The sequence below is a fragment of the Telmatherina bonti genome, assembly GCF_933228915.1.
Source record: "Telmatherina bonti genome assembly, chromosome: 11".
NCBI lineage: Eukaryota > Metazoa > Chordata > Actinopteri > Atheriniformes > Telmatherinidae > Telmatherina > Telmatherina bonti.
Window position 1 is genome coordinate 24680193 of NC_136629.1, and position 18436 is coordinate 24698628.

The 18436-nt window shown below is 36.2% G+C and overlaps 1 protein-coding gene across 2 annotated transcripts in view; it reads right to left on the minus strand.

Annotated features, from left to right (window-relative positions):
• Positions 1–18064, minus strand: part of mlip (muscular LMNA-interacting protein) — a 39301-nt gene extending 21237 nt beyond the window's left edge. Inside the window, exons 1-4 of one of the 2 annotated variants that reach the window (XM_079249005.1) lie at positions 17900–18064; positions 8560–8685; positions 2853–2990; positions 425–2020 (exon numbers count right to left, since the gene is read on the minus strand). In XM_079249005.1, the coding sequence (XP_079105131.1) occupies positions 425–2020; positions 2853–2951 (1695 nt within the window). In that variant the 5' untranslated portion in view covers positions 2952–2990; positions 8560–8685; positions 17900–18064. The remainder of the gene's footprint in view (positions 1–424; positions 2021–2852; positions 2991–8559; positions 8686–17899) is intronic. The other variant, XM_079249004.1, reaches the window with a different exon arrangement.
• Between the last annotated feature and the right edge of the window lie 372 nt (positions 18065–18436).

The following is an 18436-nucleotide window of genomic DNA, read 5'->3' on the forward strand; positions in this document are numbered from 1 at the left end:
ACTCCTGCAGGTTTTGTGTTTTCCTGCTTAAACACATCTGACTCAATTTAACGTGACATTTAGCAGACCTTGACGAGCTGTTGTTTCCATACTTTAGGACAATATGTGTTGAACAAGAATTGGACCCACACATACATAACTAGAGAGGCATCTTAAACCAGCAGGAAAGTGGCCCTTAACAACTGGCATGGGAGTCATGCACTAACCGATAAAATATAACAAAAATCAATAACTGTTCTTGCAAATACGAGCAAAACTTTACTACGCAAAGACTTTAGTGACATTAGTTATAAGCTACACCATGTCAGAACAATTTTTCAGAATAAGCAAAACATGTTAAATGATAATCATTTTAGTATTAATAATTGTTTTGGGTTTTTTTTTTTTTTTAAAAAGTCATGTGTGTGACAAGTAAAGCATCTACCTTTCTTTTTTTACCCTCCCTGTCACTGTAGTCTGAAATTCTACTCCCCGGCCTTGGGGAGGGCGTGGAGCGCAGAGATAGAGAAGGAGATGGGGTGAAGCCTCGGGCTGTTGCAGCAGGAGAGGGCGTTGGTGTGGGGATGCTGGTGGGCGATCCGGAAAGAGAGATGGGAGTGTAGCGGGAAGAAGATGAGCAGTGCGTTTTTTGAAAAGCCTGTGATGGTGTAACACTTCTGGAAACTGGACAGTTCCTCTCTGAAGTGCTTTCTCGCACCCTGCTGGGGTTTTGGGAAAGAGGGAGATGAGATGCTGCGTCTGTGTGAGGGTAGGAAACAGCGATGCGTGACTGAGAAGGCTGAGGATGAGGAGGAGAGGCAGGCAGAGATCTCAGTCGCTGAGATAGCAAGTGGAGCTTTGACAGAGATGAATTCGGTTGGCGAGTCAATTTCTGGGGTGCAGAGGTCTCCTGCTCATTAATAAGTTTAAAGGAGGGGGAGATGAGTTTTTTAGAGTTATCATCTGAGTGGGCCTTGAGAAACATGTGTGTGTTGCTGGGCTTGGAAATGGAGCTGTGTGTACTTGCAGATCCGGTTTTTTCATGCTTCAACTGAGAAACAGATTTGGAGTTTGAGAACAGAGGCAGAGGGCTTTGGGGGAGTGTGTTTTTCTTTAACAGTGGAGGTGAAATAATATGCTCCCGTCTAAGATCACTGCTTGAGCTTATTTGTTCAAAACCTTTATTATTCTCATGAATCTGAGGGTATGTCCTTTTGTGCACACCTGACTCCACTACTGGGGAAACAGTGGTGCACCTACTGGGTTCCTTGTGAACACAGCTTTGACTATCTATAGATGATGATGAGGAGAACTGAGAGGAAAAATGGAGGGGAGTGGAGGCCACACTGGAGGCAGCTGAGCATGCATTGCAGAAAGACAGGGTCACAGGGTTAACAGGCCAGCAGGGGGTGTAAGGCCTCTGTAGGGTAGCAGACAGGACAGGAAGACGACCTTTCCTAAGGATGGCCGTGAGGAGGGAGAGGCGGGTGAGAGGAGGCCGGTGCCGGGGCGTGGGTGTCTCTGGACACACAGAGGAGGACAGGCTGTCACAAGATGAGAAACAAGTTTGAGGGATGTTAACCAAACTAGAACCAGGTGCAAGAAAGTGCCTCTTAATCTGGATGACAGCAGGAGAAAAAACTCCAGAGCAGACAGACGAGCAAGATGAAACAGTGCGGCTGAAGGAGACAGGAGAGGTTACAGAAGAAGGCGGCATGGCAGACCAGCTTCTTTCTTTATCCAAGCCCTCTGAGAGGATGGATTCCCTGGATGAAGCCGGAGTGGGATACAAGTCTGTGGAGAATGTAGGACTTGTCCTGTCTTCTGACATGGAGGCTGTGTCCGCAAAGCAGCCGTAGCTAGCGTCAGCATGTCCAGAGTTATCCCACTTCTGCCAGGAAATGCCCCTTTGTTTAACAGCAGCTGTTTCCATGGAGACCATGCCTTTGGTTAGGTGGCTGGGTGTATTTTCGGACCAAGCGTTAACAGAAGGAGAGGCTCTGGTTAAAGGGAGACTCGCATGATCATGTCGAGAGTTCAGCTGAAAAACAAAGATGTTTGTGTTATTCTTTCGACCCCCCCCAAAGGAAATGACCTCAAATAAACTCTCCTGGGGAATTCATAAAAGTTTCATCTGCAGCTCTACATTTGTTACAGGTTCAGTTATGGAAGATTTATGAGAAAACTTCAAAGAAAACGGACTGAAAAAGTTTCAGTGAAAATAAACTCATCAGAAACAATCCACAATTAAATGTAACACTATACTACTATGACTATATATATATATATATATATATATATATATATATATATATATATATATATATATATATATATATATATATATATATATATATATACATATACATATATATATATATATATATATATATACATATATATATATATATATATATATATATACATATATATATATATATATATATATATATATATATATATATATATATATATATACACACACACAGACACATATATATATATATATATATATATATATATATATATATATATATATATATATATATATATATATATATGTATATGTATATATATATATATATATATATATATATATATATATATATATATATATATGTATATGTATATATATATATATATATATATATATATATATATATATATATATATATATATATATGTGTCTGTGTGTGTGTGTGTGTGTGTGTGTGTACTCACACACATAGCGCCACAGTTATAAAAAAAAAAGCAAAAAAACCATCATTAAAAGGAATTTACAGGCACGAATCATAAACATATTCACATTGTAACATGTCAATTGAAGCCTTTAATTGTGTTGATGACATTACCAACACTAATGTTGTACTTACTTTGGGTTCAACCTTCTCCTGCATCATTTTCCCCCTTCCTCCTTCCAAAACGTCCTTGATGAAGACAATCTTTGCTTTGAAAATCTTCCCGTCTGACATGTTCTCCCTGGCTGTCCTCTCATGGGACAAAGCTATGTTCTGAAAGAAGAAAGTGAAGCAAATGTTTAGGTGGAACCGAGCGAGTGAAATCCGAGAAAAGCCGAGGTGAAATTTAGGGAGCCTCTCTGAGCGAAGGGGGTGTGTTTGGTTACACCACATGCCCTACACATATAATTCACATGCACAAGCACATGTCCTGCTGACATTTGTGTAGCGCATGCCTCATCTGGAAGGCCAACCCAGGCTCACTGTTCACACACAACTTTTGAATGTAAAGTATTCAGAATGACAGCCTGTTTATTTTAGAGTCAGTCAAATCCAGTCAACTCTTTCACTGCTGTTGAAGGTGCTTATCATCAAGTATAGGCTACTTTTCTTTCATACAGCCAAAACTTGGGTGAATAGCATTCAGAATAAATACAGACATTATCTTTAATGCTGACAAAATAAACTCTCAAGTAAATGTTGTTGTGGAGCAATGTAAGTCGAATATAAGCTGTAATGGACAGAGAATAGCTCAGAGGTCACTGAAAACAAGGCAGAGGACAAAAAGAAAAAGAATCTTCTGTACAAGAGAAGGAATGTAATGAAATCTTAAAGATTCATTCATTCCTTCATTTATATTGTTATCGACATTAATATTGGTGTAAAGACTTTGTCAGCTTGTTCATTAAACTAGCTTTGCGAGATACATTCTCAGTCCAATTCAAGGTTGCAACGGGTGCTCACACGTAACCCCACCACTAACAGGAGAGGCAGGATAAACCCTTTACAAGTTGCAAGTCTTATTGTTGTTGTTGTCATCATTATTATTATTATTGTTGTTATTATTATTATTATTATCCATAATAATAATAAAAATAGTGTTAGAATAATACATTGCATTTATATGTGCTTTTCAAATCCTTGATAATAATAAAGAATTTAAAAAAATTAAGATCTTCCATCCTTGCAGTCATCGCATCAACAAACCTGTCCGGCTTGGCTGCACTGCTTTTGGAGTCTGCTTCTAATGACTCACAAAGTTCTCATCTGATCATGATTAGACAGTAGCTAGATGCAGTCAATTCAAATGGGCCTGACTTTTTTACAAGTCCTCCAATGAAAATGACAAAACAGATGATGTGTTCTTTAAACCTAAGATCTGACCTATTTTGCCCTACAACCTGCAAGCAACAGGAAGGAAACATGACTCCAGTTCTTGTTTTCTTCCAATGCAAACATCCCCATCATGGATGCCATGTTGTTGCACTGGTTACATGTAATTAAACACAACATGCTTATATGCAGTGAGTTTTCCAGTGTACATGTACAAGTGGTCTTATGTAATATGCATAAGAACAGGTACAAAGCTGAAAAATATAATTGCTTCATGCTTTATTATTGAGACAAACGCCCACATTTATGATAATCTTCATTGTAAAAATAAATCGAGCACCACTTTTCTCAAGACATGCTTCAATCTTCTGAACAATTTACAGATTCTTATAGAGCTGTTCTTTTGCTGTTCTATGAATAAGCATCAATTAAAAAGAAAGAAAGAGAGAGAGGGGCTGTCAGAACTGTTGATTTGGATATAAATGACAGCTTTTGTCAAAAATGTCACCATGTGCCTAAGTGTCAAAAACTTGGAACTTGTGAATCATTTAATGTCTGTCATTTCTAAAGTAGTATTGTTTTAATGAGGGTATGTATGTATGTATATGTGTATATAACTGTAATGAGCTGAAGTTTCAAAATCTTCTAAATCAGTTGCCACAGAAAATCTGCTTTTGTGTTCAAATGCACCGTAAGTTATGAAGCAGGGACGATACTCAGATTCAAAATGTTTACTGCGCATTTTTACTATGCAGAAAATTAAAATGCTTTACTTACCTGTTTTCACGTCAAGTTATTTAAACAGCTAAAGGCAGTCTCTGATGAGCAATGGGCCAAGGACAAATACTCTATTAAGATTTCAATTTGAAATTAAACGAGTTTTCTGTTGTAGATCCCTGTTTATGATGGCCCTTGAGAAAATAATGTAATATATGTAATGTAATCATTGAGATTACTCTAACAAGTTTAATACTGTGACAGGCAAACATTAAGGACAAATTTTTTGACTGTATGTCATTTTCTGTGATGACTGAATGATTAAACTATCAGATCCAACATTTTTAATATCTTACATGTAACAATATATGTTTTATCTTCATCTTTTTGTCAAAAGCAGTGAAAAAAATAATGGCAAAAAGAAAAGAAGAAAAAAAAGAGTATCGTTTTAGGGTCTCTATTTGACAATATTCATGCAAGTCGACCCATCACAAGTCATAAAACTTTTTAATGGGCATTCTGTGATTTGTTTTGGGGGATTTCTGGGCCCGTTTTGTTGCATGAAGTTTATGGAAGAAAAATCTTTGGTGTATGTAGACATTTTTTTGTGATGTTTAGGTCAAGCACCAGCAAAGATCACAGCAGAATTTTAAACTTCAGCTTTCACTTAGGGGATATTATTTTTTATGGAAACCATCCTCTTATTAACTTTTAAACAGTGGGACAGAATTTTCCAGAAATTTGCCTCTTCAATATTTAATTTTATTTTTAGTATTTTTGTGGTCAAAAGATTGATAAGGACATTCAACTTTTTCATGTTAAGCTAGAAGCACAAAGAGAGCAAGACAACAGCCAAGCCATTGTAATCTTTTGTTTGCAATGACTGTGGGTATTATTTGTAATAAATGACTGTAATAAACCCTTTAAAATATTTCTGGATAGGTGGTCATCAAACCCAAAAATCCCAAAATCCAATCACATGGTTCTTTGTCCATTTCTGATATTTCCTCAAAAGTTAGATAAATCTACTAATAACTTTGTTAGTTATGCTGCTAACAGACAGACAATACATGATATCTGCCTTACCAAGGTAAATATGAAAATTACAAAAAAAAAAAACAACATACATATATATATATATATATATATATATATATATATATATATATATATATATATATATATATATATATATATATATACATATATATATATATCAATAAATGTTCTAACATGGATTTCAGTGAACAAAATGTTTAAATCTTCTTCACTTATACCCCTCCCACATACTTTCACCCAGCAATACCATTCAAAGCTCACATTCAGATATTTTAGATTTCATAAAAGAGTTTCTTGATTGAAACATTTTTCTGATCATTCTTGAACTTTTCAAATTTTCAGCTAATACAGCCAACATCCTTCAGCATAGAGGGTTCAGCAGAATGGGTCCACATGCTTTTTCTTTTGCAAAAGTATTTTCTAGTTAATAACCATGTATATGCTTTTTTTTTATATATGTTTTCAAGTAAAATACTTTATAGCATAGATAAAGTTAAACTTATGATTATTATTATTACTGTACTAGGACTCTCCTTGAAGTTTCAGCAATGACTGATCAAGTCTTTACATCAAAGTGCAGAGGCCAGTTACAGATTAGGCTGCAACACTTTGTCAAAGTTTATACCTGCGATGTACTAAGCCTGCAGCCACTTCCTGCTATCCTACCGGGCAGACTTCAATGTCTGGTGAATTTGGAACTTCCCTCTGTGTGCCAATTAGAAACATGGCTATGGAAGTATTTCTATAGGTGGTCTCCTTATGCATAGTCTTGCGTCAGTATTTGGAATTTGCAATTCAACATTTAAATTTTAAGGTGTTGCAGAAATAGCTACAGATGTGAAAGGAAAAAAAAATTACACTGGAAATGGAATTTAGATAAATAAATCCAAGAGCAAATTGTGCAAAAGTCCAATGAGGCCAATTTAGGTGGCAGTGGATCCACTCTGGTACACAAACTAACAATGCACATTCATGATAGGAAACCATGTGGCTGAAGAAAACATAGTCTTTTCCTGTGTTACAGCTGCTCCATCATATACCATCAGTTAATAACATAACAGGCTCCCATTCCTCAGGGTAATGACAGTGGGGAAAGTTGAGAAAGTAATGGTGCCCCCCCCTCAGTGACAAAATCTTTGAAGTCTACATGCAAGCAGCCCAAAACTAACTCCAGGCACCAAGTACAGTGCTGCTCTGATGCTGATGCTGGATAAACATCCATCAGCACTATAAACCCTTGAGCAATCAGCACCAGAGGGGGTCAACATTAGCCTCCAGGAGTGGAAGCTTTCAATAGCACTTCTGCATTAAAGTACTAAAGGGAAAGTAAAGGTGGGGTCACCATTTGAAAAAATCCCTGATGTATGTTCATCTCTTGAGATTTGATGTTTTGTTTTCTTTTTTTCTGACATCTGTGTAAAAGCGTTAAATTCATATTATCAGAGCTGAAGAACCCAGATTAGCGCCTGTACCAATCTGAGGTCACTCAGATATCTGTTGATACAACCTGGCCTGCAAATTGCAATTTCTGGTTTTTAGTGGCACCCTGTAAGATATTACAAAAGTTTCAAAATGGGTTTTAAAACTGAAAACAACCAGTTGTTGAGGTGGAAATTCAAGACTAAACCTCTATCAGTGAAATTTACAAACTCAAATTCTGTATTGACGACCTGAAGCTGAGTCAGACTGGGATTTTTGTTTAACCAGTCATGCTTAAACGCTACAGGTGAGAATAAGACTGATTACGCCCAAATAGCGAAGAACTTTTGTACACAAACTTTAGATATGATTAATCACTTGAGACAAGAGTCATTTTAAAAGGCTGAGAAGTTGATTAATTACATTTTCTGCCTCATGGACCTTTTGGAGTTTGGGCTTTACTATCTATTCAGAAGGTGTTAAAGTTCAGAAAAATCCCATTTCCATAGTGTTGTAATCATTATTAGCTGTTTTGTACACCATCACATCCATACATATTTCCTCTCTCAGTGGAAAGTGTTAGAAAACACTTTCCACTGCATTACAAAACTATGTGGAAAACTTGACGAGAATGATCAATTTTACAAGTAAAATAAACAGAAAGAAATTGCTGAAATTCAAGTTGTCATTATTTTTAGCCCTTTAAAGCCTGATCTAAAAAACAGAAATTTCTTCTGTTTTTCTTTTCTGAAAGTCTTTATTTGGCCTTTAAACGAAAAGTAAACAAAACAAAAACAATTTGCATATTTGTATTGTTTATAACTGTGTGATATGTCAAAATTATTGCAGTGGAAAATTTTTCCGCTGGGGATAAGACAAGTTTCAGATTGTATACAACAGGTTTTTGAGCAAAGCTTTTCCCATAAAGTTAAGCAATAGGTTTCAGATACTGTCAAATATGATACATTCAGCATTAAAGTATTAAACAGACGCCGTCTAGTAATTCAAATTCCTAATCTTTACAATTTTGTTACAATTACTGGGCAAACCAATAGAAAGGTTGTTTTAATACAAATTAAATGAGTTGACTCATCTCCACTTCCAATGAATGACTCTTCAAAATAGCAGGTATGTCAGGATTGGTTATGGGTAAATATGGACGACAGAGATGGTAAGCATTAAAGATGCAACATCACACCTTAATTGGCACCATAACCACAGCACATACATTTATCCTGAACAGTTATCATTTTATGCTGAAATAACAGCAGCAGAATGCGGCACTTTGTGACTTTCTGTGTGTGTGCTGCTGTGCCTTATCTGTATCTCCTGTCAGATTTTCAGATCTCCTCTCCTCAGCAAGAATGCCTTTAATTGGTCATTGTTGTAGCACTGGCAGAAATGTGTAAGTGGGGGGCTTAGTCTGCTCTCCCATTCATACCTGTAAAATGGAGGAGAGAAAAAATATTGTCCTTGTGTTAAATGTTTGGAAGAAAATAAAAAAGTCCTTTGTAGTTGAGGGGTTACTTGCAGAAAATGCAGAGTCAAATATGAAAGGACATCTCTAAAGAATGGCTCCACACTTCAAGGATTACATAATATTTTAAGCCTTCAACTCTCGACATGCTTTCTCACAGCTGAATCTCTTTCTTCTTCACAGTGTTATGCAACTCCACCCTGCCACTAAGATCTATCATTGCACATACACACGCACACGCAAACTTGGTAATTAAACACTCTTACGTTCAAAGCCACAACACAGCCCAACACATGAGGAGGGTTACGTTGTACTGAGCTAATGTTTCCATTCTGTCCTTAAGATAAATATGGCGTCACAACAAAATGGATATGTTGTATGTAACTTCACTTTGGACTGTCAAGGAAAATATCAGAATGTGTGGTGCCGTTCTTGATTAAATCAGAACTCATTCCGCGGTAAGCTAAACAATTGAGATTTATAATGCACAGACTAAATCAGTTTTCTTTACTTTATTAATCATTAATCCTATACAAACAGACTATGAGCAAAAGTAGCAACATAAAACAAAAGTGATGTGAAGAAGAATTACAAGTGAACACTATTGGACTGAAAAGCAGACAAGTTGTCAGTCTTGTAACTCCACACCCTTTAGCTTTCTAAAGGGGACCTTTTTTTGTTACAACTGGTGACGGTTTGACAAAAATCTGTGTCTGTATTCCTATTTGTAAGCATTTTGTATAGACGAAGAAAATAAATTTGTGTCCAAACCAACCATTTTTATGTATTGTGACAGTTACACAAGCTGTTAGGAGACTGCCCTGTCTCATTTGCACTGGGAGCAGAACACACTGTCTTCAGGCTGTGGTGCTAGTTTCACTGAAAGATGATGTAAGTTTTGTAATTATTTTAGCAGAAGAAAAAGATGCCCTCAGCAGGCTGTCGTAAAAGCTTGAGCTTGTATGCTGCTGGAAACTGAAAACCTGGTTTAGGACAGGGCATATCAAGTAAGTATAAAACGTTACAAGTTCTGCTTTGAATTATATTTATCTATAACTGGTGACATAATCATGGACCATATTTCTAAAAAATGCTTTTGTAGTCATTTTAGGTATTTTGCCAAAAGTGGTTGTGTCTTAGGGCTCATTGAAGCTCAATGATAAATATGAATATACAGTATATAAACTATGGGACCCCTCTGTCTGTCTTCTGTGTTCATTTCCTGCATATTTCCATGTGTTTTTGAAGAGCTTGCAAATGGGTACCCAAATACAGCAAATGGAGCACTACTGGAAATTGTTGTGGAAGGGTTTTGCTGTTCAGCTCACATGTGATCAGCAGACAATAAGACAACAATAGAAATGGAATTTTAAAAGCAAAGTTAACCATCACTGTGTTTGCCATTGTCTGAAACTTTCCTTGCAACTAAGACATTAACACTGAAGTGTGCATTGCTCTCTTGTGGATATATTACATGCCAACATAATGCACACTTGGGTAGTATTTGGGTAGAGACGTTTGTTGGTATTTAAAATGGACTATGTATGTAATTTGATAATTAATGACTGCTTAGAGATATGAACTTCATTTAATCTGGCAATGGTGCCCCCTTTCACGGAAAAACCCGTTGTCTGCGAGATGTATGTGTAAACGTGGTGGGGAAGGCTTCACCTTTCCACATCAATCTGCATCCACCAGCTGTAAGCCATTAAGACTAAACAGAGAACCTGATAGTTGGGCAGGTGTGCCTCCTCCTCAGTCCTTTTCTTTTGTTTCATACAGTCACATTCATCATACAGTCACATTCATCAATGCAGGCAGCCAAAAAGTACTTGCACATTGCAAATATGATGAATATTAACTGAACAATTTGGTTGCAGGCAAACAACACCACATTTTAATCAGAAGTTCTGTTTAGGCAAACCGTCAAATTATTGAATAAAAAAGCATTACAATATTGTCACCGGGCCTGCACGGTGGTTTGGTGCTTAGCATTGTGGCCTCACAACAAGAAGGTTCGATCCTCAGCTGGGGTGAGGCTTGAACAGTGACCTTTCTGTGTGGAGTTTGCATGTTCTTCCTGTCTATGCATGTACTCCGGCTTCCTCTCACCGTCCAAAGCCATGCATGTTCAGTTAATTGGTTACTCTAAATTGCACATAGAAGTGAGTGTGAGTGGTTGTTTGTCTCTGTTTGGCCCTGCGATGGACTGGCGAGCTGTTTGGGGCGTACCTTGCCTTTCGCCCGAAGACTGCTGGGATAGGCTCCAGCTTCCCTGCGACCCTTCATCTGGTTAAGTGTTTAGGATAATACATGAATGGATATTATCACTGCACAATTTTACAAAAGCACAATCTCCTCAGTTGGGAGTACATCAAAAATATGTAAATGTGACGTATATTTGGTCACATAGCATTTGTTCAAAAACATTTTTAAAAAATGGATTAAGTTTGTGGGTCCTGTACTGACCTTCTGCTTATGTCATGGTAATATTTGTTCATTTAAAAAAAACTGTTGGATTTAATGTTATTTTAGACTGTTCACTTTGCATGCTATTTTATGTTCATGTTTATGAATGTAGGAAATTTTATCTTGCTATTTTTTTGTTGGTTTTGTCTTTTTCTTTTTCCTTGTCCAGGGACTGAAGATGTAAAATAGCTCTTTTGCAACACATTTAAGATAATGTACATTGATGTACAATATCACTGCCACATAAACCAATAAACTGAAACCCATCCAAATACAAAATGAATTATAGATAAATTATTATAAACAAACACTGCAGTGGACAAGGTGGGTTCAGGATGTATCCTGGTTCTTGCCAGATTCCTATTCTTTCTATTCCTATTCTTCCTATTCCTAGAATAGTTCATATTCTTATATTTGTGTCAATTTAAAGCAAAGCTTTTAGCATTAAATAATGTTTTTTCACAACACCTGTAAAATATGTTAAATCCAAGAGCACTGGCACACTTGTGAAATTTAAAAAGAGCTCAGGTAAACTTTGATTTGATAAAAGCGACTCTTTCTGCACCGTTGATGTGTTCTGCACTGTGAATGTGGTATTACAGTCTCTCAGATCTTACTTAGCCAGTGCACATAATTACAGTCAGTAGCATTTATTATGGGTTATTCCTCAGCCTGGCCACCCTGCTGAATTTTTAAAAAGGTGAAGCTTCAAACTGGAAACTGGAAATATTCACCTCTACATGACATACACACTCAAAAATAGAGGTACCAGCTTGTACCTAAAAAGGTACAAATGCTTGTCGCTGGGGGTGTACTCTTTTGAGAGACATTTCTGTACCCTTCAGTTCTGGTCTAGTTTTGTACCTTATCAAGTTCAACCTCACCTTATCAAGTCATGTTTTTTTATGTTTTCCACAGGATTAGGCCTGGTCCATGCCACTTAGCAATATTATCTTATCTTTAATCTAGAAATAATCTTCAAAAACTCAAAATACTGACCAGCCATACACTTAGTTTGCAGCACCTGACCTTCATTGTCTGGTGTAGTAAATGACTGTTAAGTAGTACTACTGTCATCACTCAACTCTGCTCTAATTTGTAACATTACAGCCATTAACATTACATTTTTCAATGCTGCAGGTACCCTTATGGTCGAAATGGTACAAATTTGTACTTTATGTCACTTTGAACCCTTTTTCATACTCTGAAGGTGTGCTTCTGGTCTCTTAAAGACCAGTATTGTACTTTTGAGAGAACATTTCTTTAAAATGTACCTATAGGTACAGAAATGTCCCTATCTTGTTCCTCTATTTTTGAGAGTGTATATCAAGACTTCTCTTATAGGATTACAAATGGAATAAAGTCAACTTTAAAATAGAAAGCTAGCATCTTGACATTGCTGTGGTGAAGTGTGCTGAGGCACTTATCCAGTGCGTAATTTAGTTTACTACAGTGGCAACATAGGTTCCTTTGCCATTAGGATTCAAAGCCATCAGGCGTGATGGGTGAAAAAGTCCTCAACTTTCCCTACTGCAGCAATCACAGCACATACTCATCAAAAGAGCTTATCCTGCTTAATTACACCTCTTCTCTGCTAATGCAATCAGGTCATCTACGAAGTGCAAACTGGAGTGCAAGGCCACTGAAAATTCCTTCTCTAATCAGTTTATCAGCGTAGGTTATTGCAGAACATACTTGATGCCATTTTAAAAATTAATCACACAACTCAGGCCACTGATATTGACATATTCAGTGAATTTAGGTCCAGTTTCATTGTAGGACACAAGTTGACCAAACTTATATCTTGTAGTAACAGCTGATTGTAATAATGGGAGAAGATAAAAAAATAAAAAATAAAAAAAAGTAGCTTCAAACCTAAAAAACAAAAAGGGAAAAAAAATACTATCTGGTCCATCACATCCTCTGTGAAACATGTAGCCTTGTGTTATTCCCCCATTTCTAACATATTCATTTTAGTATGTCACCAAAATAGTGGTTTACATTAGATTTTTTAAAACAGTATATCCATGATTATATCCATGATTCTTTTGCTTTTGTTTTCACGTTGTTCTTTGCAGCCGTTCACAGCTGTCTTGTAAAACAGCTGATGAACCTTCCCTCCTGCTACATAATGCAGCTTGTGACTCTAGAACCATGTGTTATTTTGAAAGCATTTTTGTCCTTGATCTGATACTTTTAAACACTCAGTACATATTTAGAAAATCAAAAGTAAACCAGTGTTACTGTAAGAGGTCATGGAAGCATTTTTCATGTTAAAATGAGCATGAAAGTTTCTCTTTAGAATTCGGTCACCATTAAAGAAGTCCAGTGAGAGCCATGCCATAGTTCAACATTTTAATAGACCCACATCAGCTGCAAATTGAAATGCATGGCTTATTAAGGGGTTTTACAGCTGAGTACTAATTAAGTGACTTAATTAGACCCTTGTCATGTATAGTTCTTAACCAGCATTGCTTGTATCCCACTTTAAGGGCTTTGGGCCTATTCAGTTTATTTTTATACATCTGGCATTGATGCCACATTTTCACATAAGGAAATACAGCAACTATAACAAGATGAGAATTATTTATCCATGAGAGGACAGAGTCTTTAACTGGCGGGAGAGAGCTCATACTGCAGGTAGGATCCAAGATGGATGCCCAAAGTCAAAAGTGGGCCCATCACTGAGAAAGCTGTAAACGTTCTGGGTGTCTTGAACTTAATGAAACCCAGAATAAAAAGGAAAAGGAAAAAATAGCTTTAATAAACAGTTCTGCACATTTGAAGAATGAGTGTACTAAATGTATTATGTCATTCTATCCCCCACAGCTTTGTTTGAGGATTTTTAGTTTAAACAAAAAAAAAAAAAAAAAAAAAAAAAACAGGTGCTAAAAACTTAAATATTTTCAATAAAAGCACTTATTAAATCCACTATTTCTGGTCAGACAGACCACTTAGATGTGACAGCGTAGCCATGTTGGGCCTTGTGGGTATATTTTGGGTTATTTGATTTGTTCATTAATTTGATTTTGTGTTGCAGGCCTTGGCTGATGGCAGACTGGGGACTGCTGGCCATCATCTCCATACACCACAAAAGCCCCAAAAGCTTACTGGGATGGTCCCTGGTCCATCTAACCTTTAGGGCCATCTATTTGCTTTTTGTGTCTTATTTAGTTTAGTTAAGATTTACATTTGGTGCCTATAAGCCGACCACTTTAAACTGCTTTCTATCAGCCGGTGGCGCATAGCCATCATGCTCTTGGGAAAATAAATACGGAAAGTAGAGCAGAAAGAGTTCTCTAGAGGAAATGACTACGTATGTCATTGGTGAGAATAATTAGCTGATAATCCTATGCTTCTTAAAAGCTGTTTACCACAATACTGCCATGTAATGGCTGAGTTTTGTCTAATATACTGAAGGAATCCAGGTTTTGTGTGAGTTCTGAGCTAGAAGTGTTGATGGTAATGGTATGGCAATGGTGTGTTTGTTACATGGGCTGGGGGGGTGGGGGGGGATTTTTTATTTCTGTGACTTAAATACTGTTTTGTTATTTTGTTTTTATAGTATGTTTTGCCTAGCACTATGTTTCGGTGCAAATAGCAAGAAGTATTGTGACAAAAAACCACTGCAACAAAAGCAGCAGTGGTTTTTAGTCTTCTTTTATTTATTTTATCTATTCATTTATTTAACTATTTATTTATTTATTTATTTTATTGCAAAAGCAGCTGATAATGTAATTTAGTGACATGTTACTGAGAGAAACTGTCCCAAAAGAGAGTTGTTGTGGACATCCATACTGAATGCTATGATGCCAAATGGATTCAATGATAATTTCCATTTTAGAAGTTGTTTCAGATGCAATTAAGATGACTAATTGGTTGAAGCTGACACCTGTTTAGTTTATAAAGGTAATGTTTTAGGTAATTGACCTTGTCAGAAATGAGGACTGATGAAGGCTCTTTAGCATTTTTCTATCTGTGATGTAAGCCAAATAAACAGCTCCATGTAAGTACATTGTTTTCCTGATCTGGTTACTGAGATGTGTGCTCCTCTTTTCATTTTTGTGAAATGTGAAAACTGTTTTAAATAATAAAATCATCATTATTATCATTTAAATAAGAAATGATTATTCAAATTATTTTAAAAATGTTATTTAATCTTTTCCAGTATTGAAATAAGTGCCATGGTTCAACATTAATCACCCTAAAGCTGCAGCTTGTTTAAGCACAACCAACAAAGTGAGGAAAAATGTTGCAAATCCATAGAAGTTTGAAGTACAAAAAAAATAAAAAATAAAAAAAACTTGTTCTTAGTCTGGGACAAAAGGCTCAGTAATTACACAATAAAACAATTTATCATTTCTACTTAAATTCGTTTTTAAAACGGAATGACTTGTCCAGTCAGGCACTGCTGCCCTATTATAAAGCTACATTTTATCCATTTTTCTTCATTTGTGTGCAATTTCTAGTTTTCTTGTCCGATAATTTCTTTAAATGTACCTCAAGCCACACATTATTTATTCTTAACAAAGGCCCCAAAAAGAAAACTGTATTTCATGGCTTCATTGACAAGGATTCTCTGGATCATAAAAGCAGCTCATTGTAAACTTTTTTACCTCAAAACTCTGCTTTTCTGACTCATTTTGATGGTTTAGTGACATTTCTCATGTACATTTCTGTGGCCATCGCTACCCAGCAATGCCAAAGGGTGATGGACTGCACTCTAAGCTCTGCTTCCAGGAGGCTGTGTGGCATGACAGGTGAGTGTCATTTTACACACCACATCCCAGCAACGGGATGGAAAAACATTCTCCACTTTGAACATAAACTGTCATTGTAGTGTAGAATAGTGAAGCCATATTTGCTTAATTCAAGCAAAACAGAATTCTAACTTTACACTTTTAATTAGGATGCATATGTGCAGTGAGATTATCAAAATATTTTAAATATAAATACAAATTCCATGTAAAATGACAATGACAAGATTTACAGCTCAGAAATAATAACTTTTTGACTTGGACTGTTCATTATGCAATTGATAAATAATACTTTTTAGTATTTTAAACTAAGGACTTTCATTTTAATGAAGTATTTAGTAGTTGAGTGATAAACATATTTAATTTAGGTCATAAAAAAAATCTCAATATTTCTACTTTTTTCTGTACTTGATGTGTTGATGCTAAATGTGAGACCTCAGACTTCTTGGAGCTGTGATGAGTTGCAGTCATATCCAGTGTATCAGCTCTAAAAAAAGCAACTCAAACACATTCTTCAGCACAAATAGCCTTCTTATAAACTTGTTTTTATCTTTATATCATTGCGAAACCACCTTGTTTGCTCTTCCTCTGTAGTCATAGCAGAATAAGTTTACACCATCAAAGATCAAAACAAGCACTACTTGCCCTGGAGAGCTCCTCACTGTGAGTGTTGCTGGGGCCATGCCGTCCTCATAGTTCACATTTCTAGTTGGTGCAAGTTTACTGTGTTACGCATCACCTCAAAGCACTTGTGCCCTCTCCCATCTATTCCATGTGGCACGTCAGACCCTTCTTAAAGTCCAAAAAACAGGCAGCACTAAATCCCTTTCTGAAGGAGACCACCATGTATTGGGGTTTTCAGAGGGCCTAACATAAACAGTAACCGACAAGAAAATGACAAATGTACTTTAGGGGGAAAAAAAAAACAACTTTTCTACTAAATGGATTCAACAGATGTAACTTTTTGTGAAATTTGTCTTTTCCCCTCATTATTCTTAGCCCATTAAAGCTTTTATTTCCAAACATTTCGCACCAGTTATTCACACATTGTCATCTGTGCTTGCTATTCAGCGCACACTTCATTTCTATAATTACAGCTTTAAGTCTGAGATTGCTGAGCTCCATGATGGTAAAATGTATATTAGTGTAGTCGTACTCCATTGCATGCATAAATAGATGGGTGTATCACCAAGTGAAGAGTTTAATTACAGACAAGCACAAAACCTCTCCCTCCAGAGAAGATAGTGCATTCAAATATAGACCATTTCCTGCTGCTCTGAGCACATTTAATCCTCTGAGGACTTCAAACACTTATTTGGATTGCAAGTCTCATACAGAAGGAAAGAACTAAACAGGAGAACACATTTCATTCATGTAATTTTCAGTGACAACAAATACATTTAGATAGATTTAGATAGATAGATAGATAGATAGATAGATAGATAGATAGATAGATAGATAGATAGATAGATAGATAGATAGATAGATAGATGTCCACTTTTAGCTCATAATTGTTTAATTTTCTTAAAAAACAATTTGTTACATATACTTTAATTTTCAATCCTTATAACCCCTATGATAGTTCTAGTAAGAATTCAGATACATCTGAAAACAGTTGTTATTTTACCCTGGGCTGATGGGAATTAGCAGTTTGAGCATCAAGTAACAGTTTGACTATAATCTGTCTGTGTGTTTATGTGTGTTTTGCTGGAGAGGGGGCAGTAGCTGGAAGGTGGGACTGTACTTCAAACAACAGTGCAGATTCAGTGAAACTCAAGTTTTTTTTTTATATATTTTTCTACGTCTTAATTTAGTATTATGCTAAAATATCCAGTCCATATATTTTAAAAGTGAGTACAGAGCAGTAGAGATGTTTAATTTCTTTCTATTAAACACCTAAGTGGATGGTCAAAACCCTTTCAGTAGAAAAGTACATTTTCAAACCTTCTTACCTTTGTTATACTTTTATTCAAATTGTCCATCTCCCTCTTATTCATTTCCAGTCAGCAGTCCAAGATTCATAATCAAAACTTTAAATGGGATCAAAGCAAAAGTCCATGCCAGTATGGAAACAAGGTCTTCACTTTTCAGCCCCACTCATGAAGTTTAATGTGTATCACAGCTGGTCTGTGTGCACGGACCAGCCGATTCCTTTTTATAGATGCCTAATGGCTACAAATAGCTTGCAGACAGCAGTCTGCATGCTGGGAACCAGAAACAATGCACACATCAGGAACCACAAGCAGCACCTCTGAGGAAAATCAGCCCTTCCATACTGCCATTTTTTTTAACAAGCATTTATTTCTTGCATTATTCACAGAGAGATTTATATTAAAATTCAGATATTAATCAATTTTGCATTTCATTAAAGATGAATTTAGTCTTCTTAGATCAGGCTACACTTCTTATTATATAAAGCAATATTAGATTCTTATTAGATTGCCAGATAATCTAAATCTCAACTAGGCAGAAGTTTAATGTGACAAACA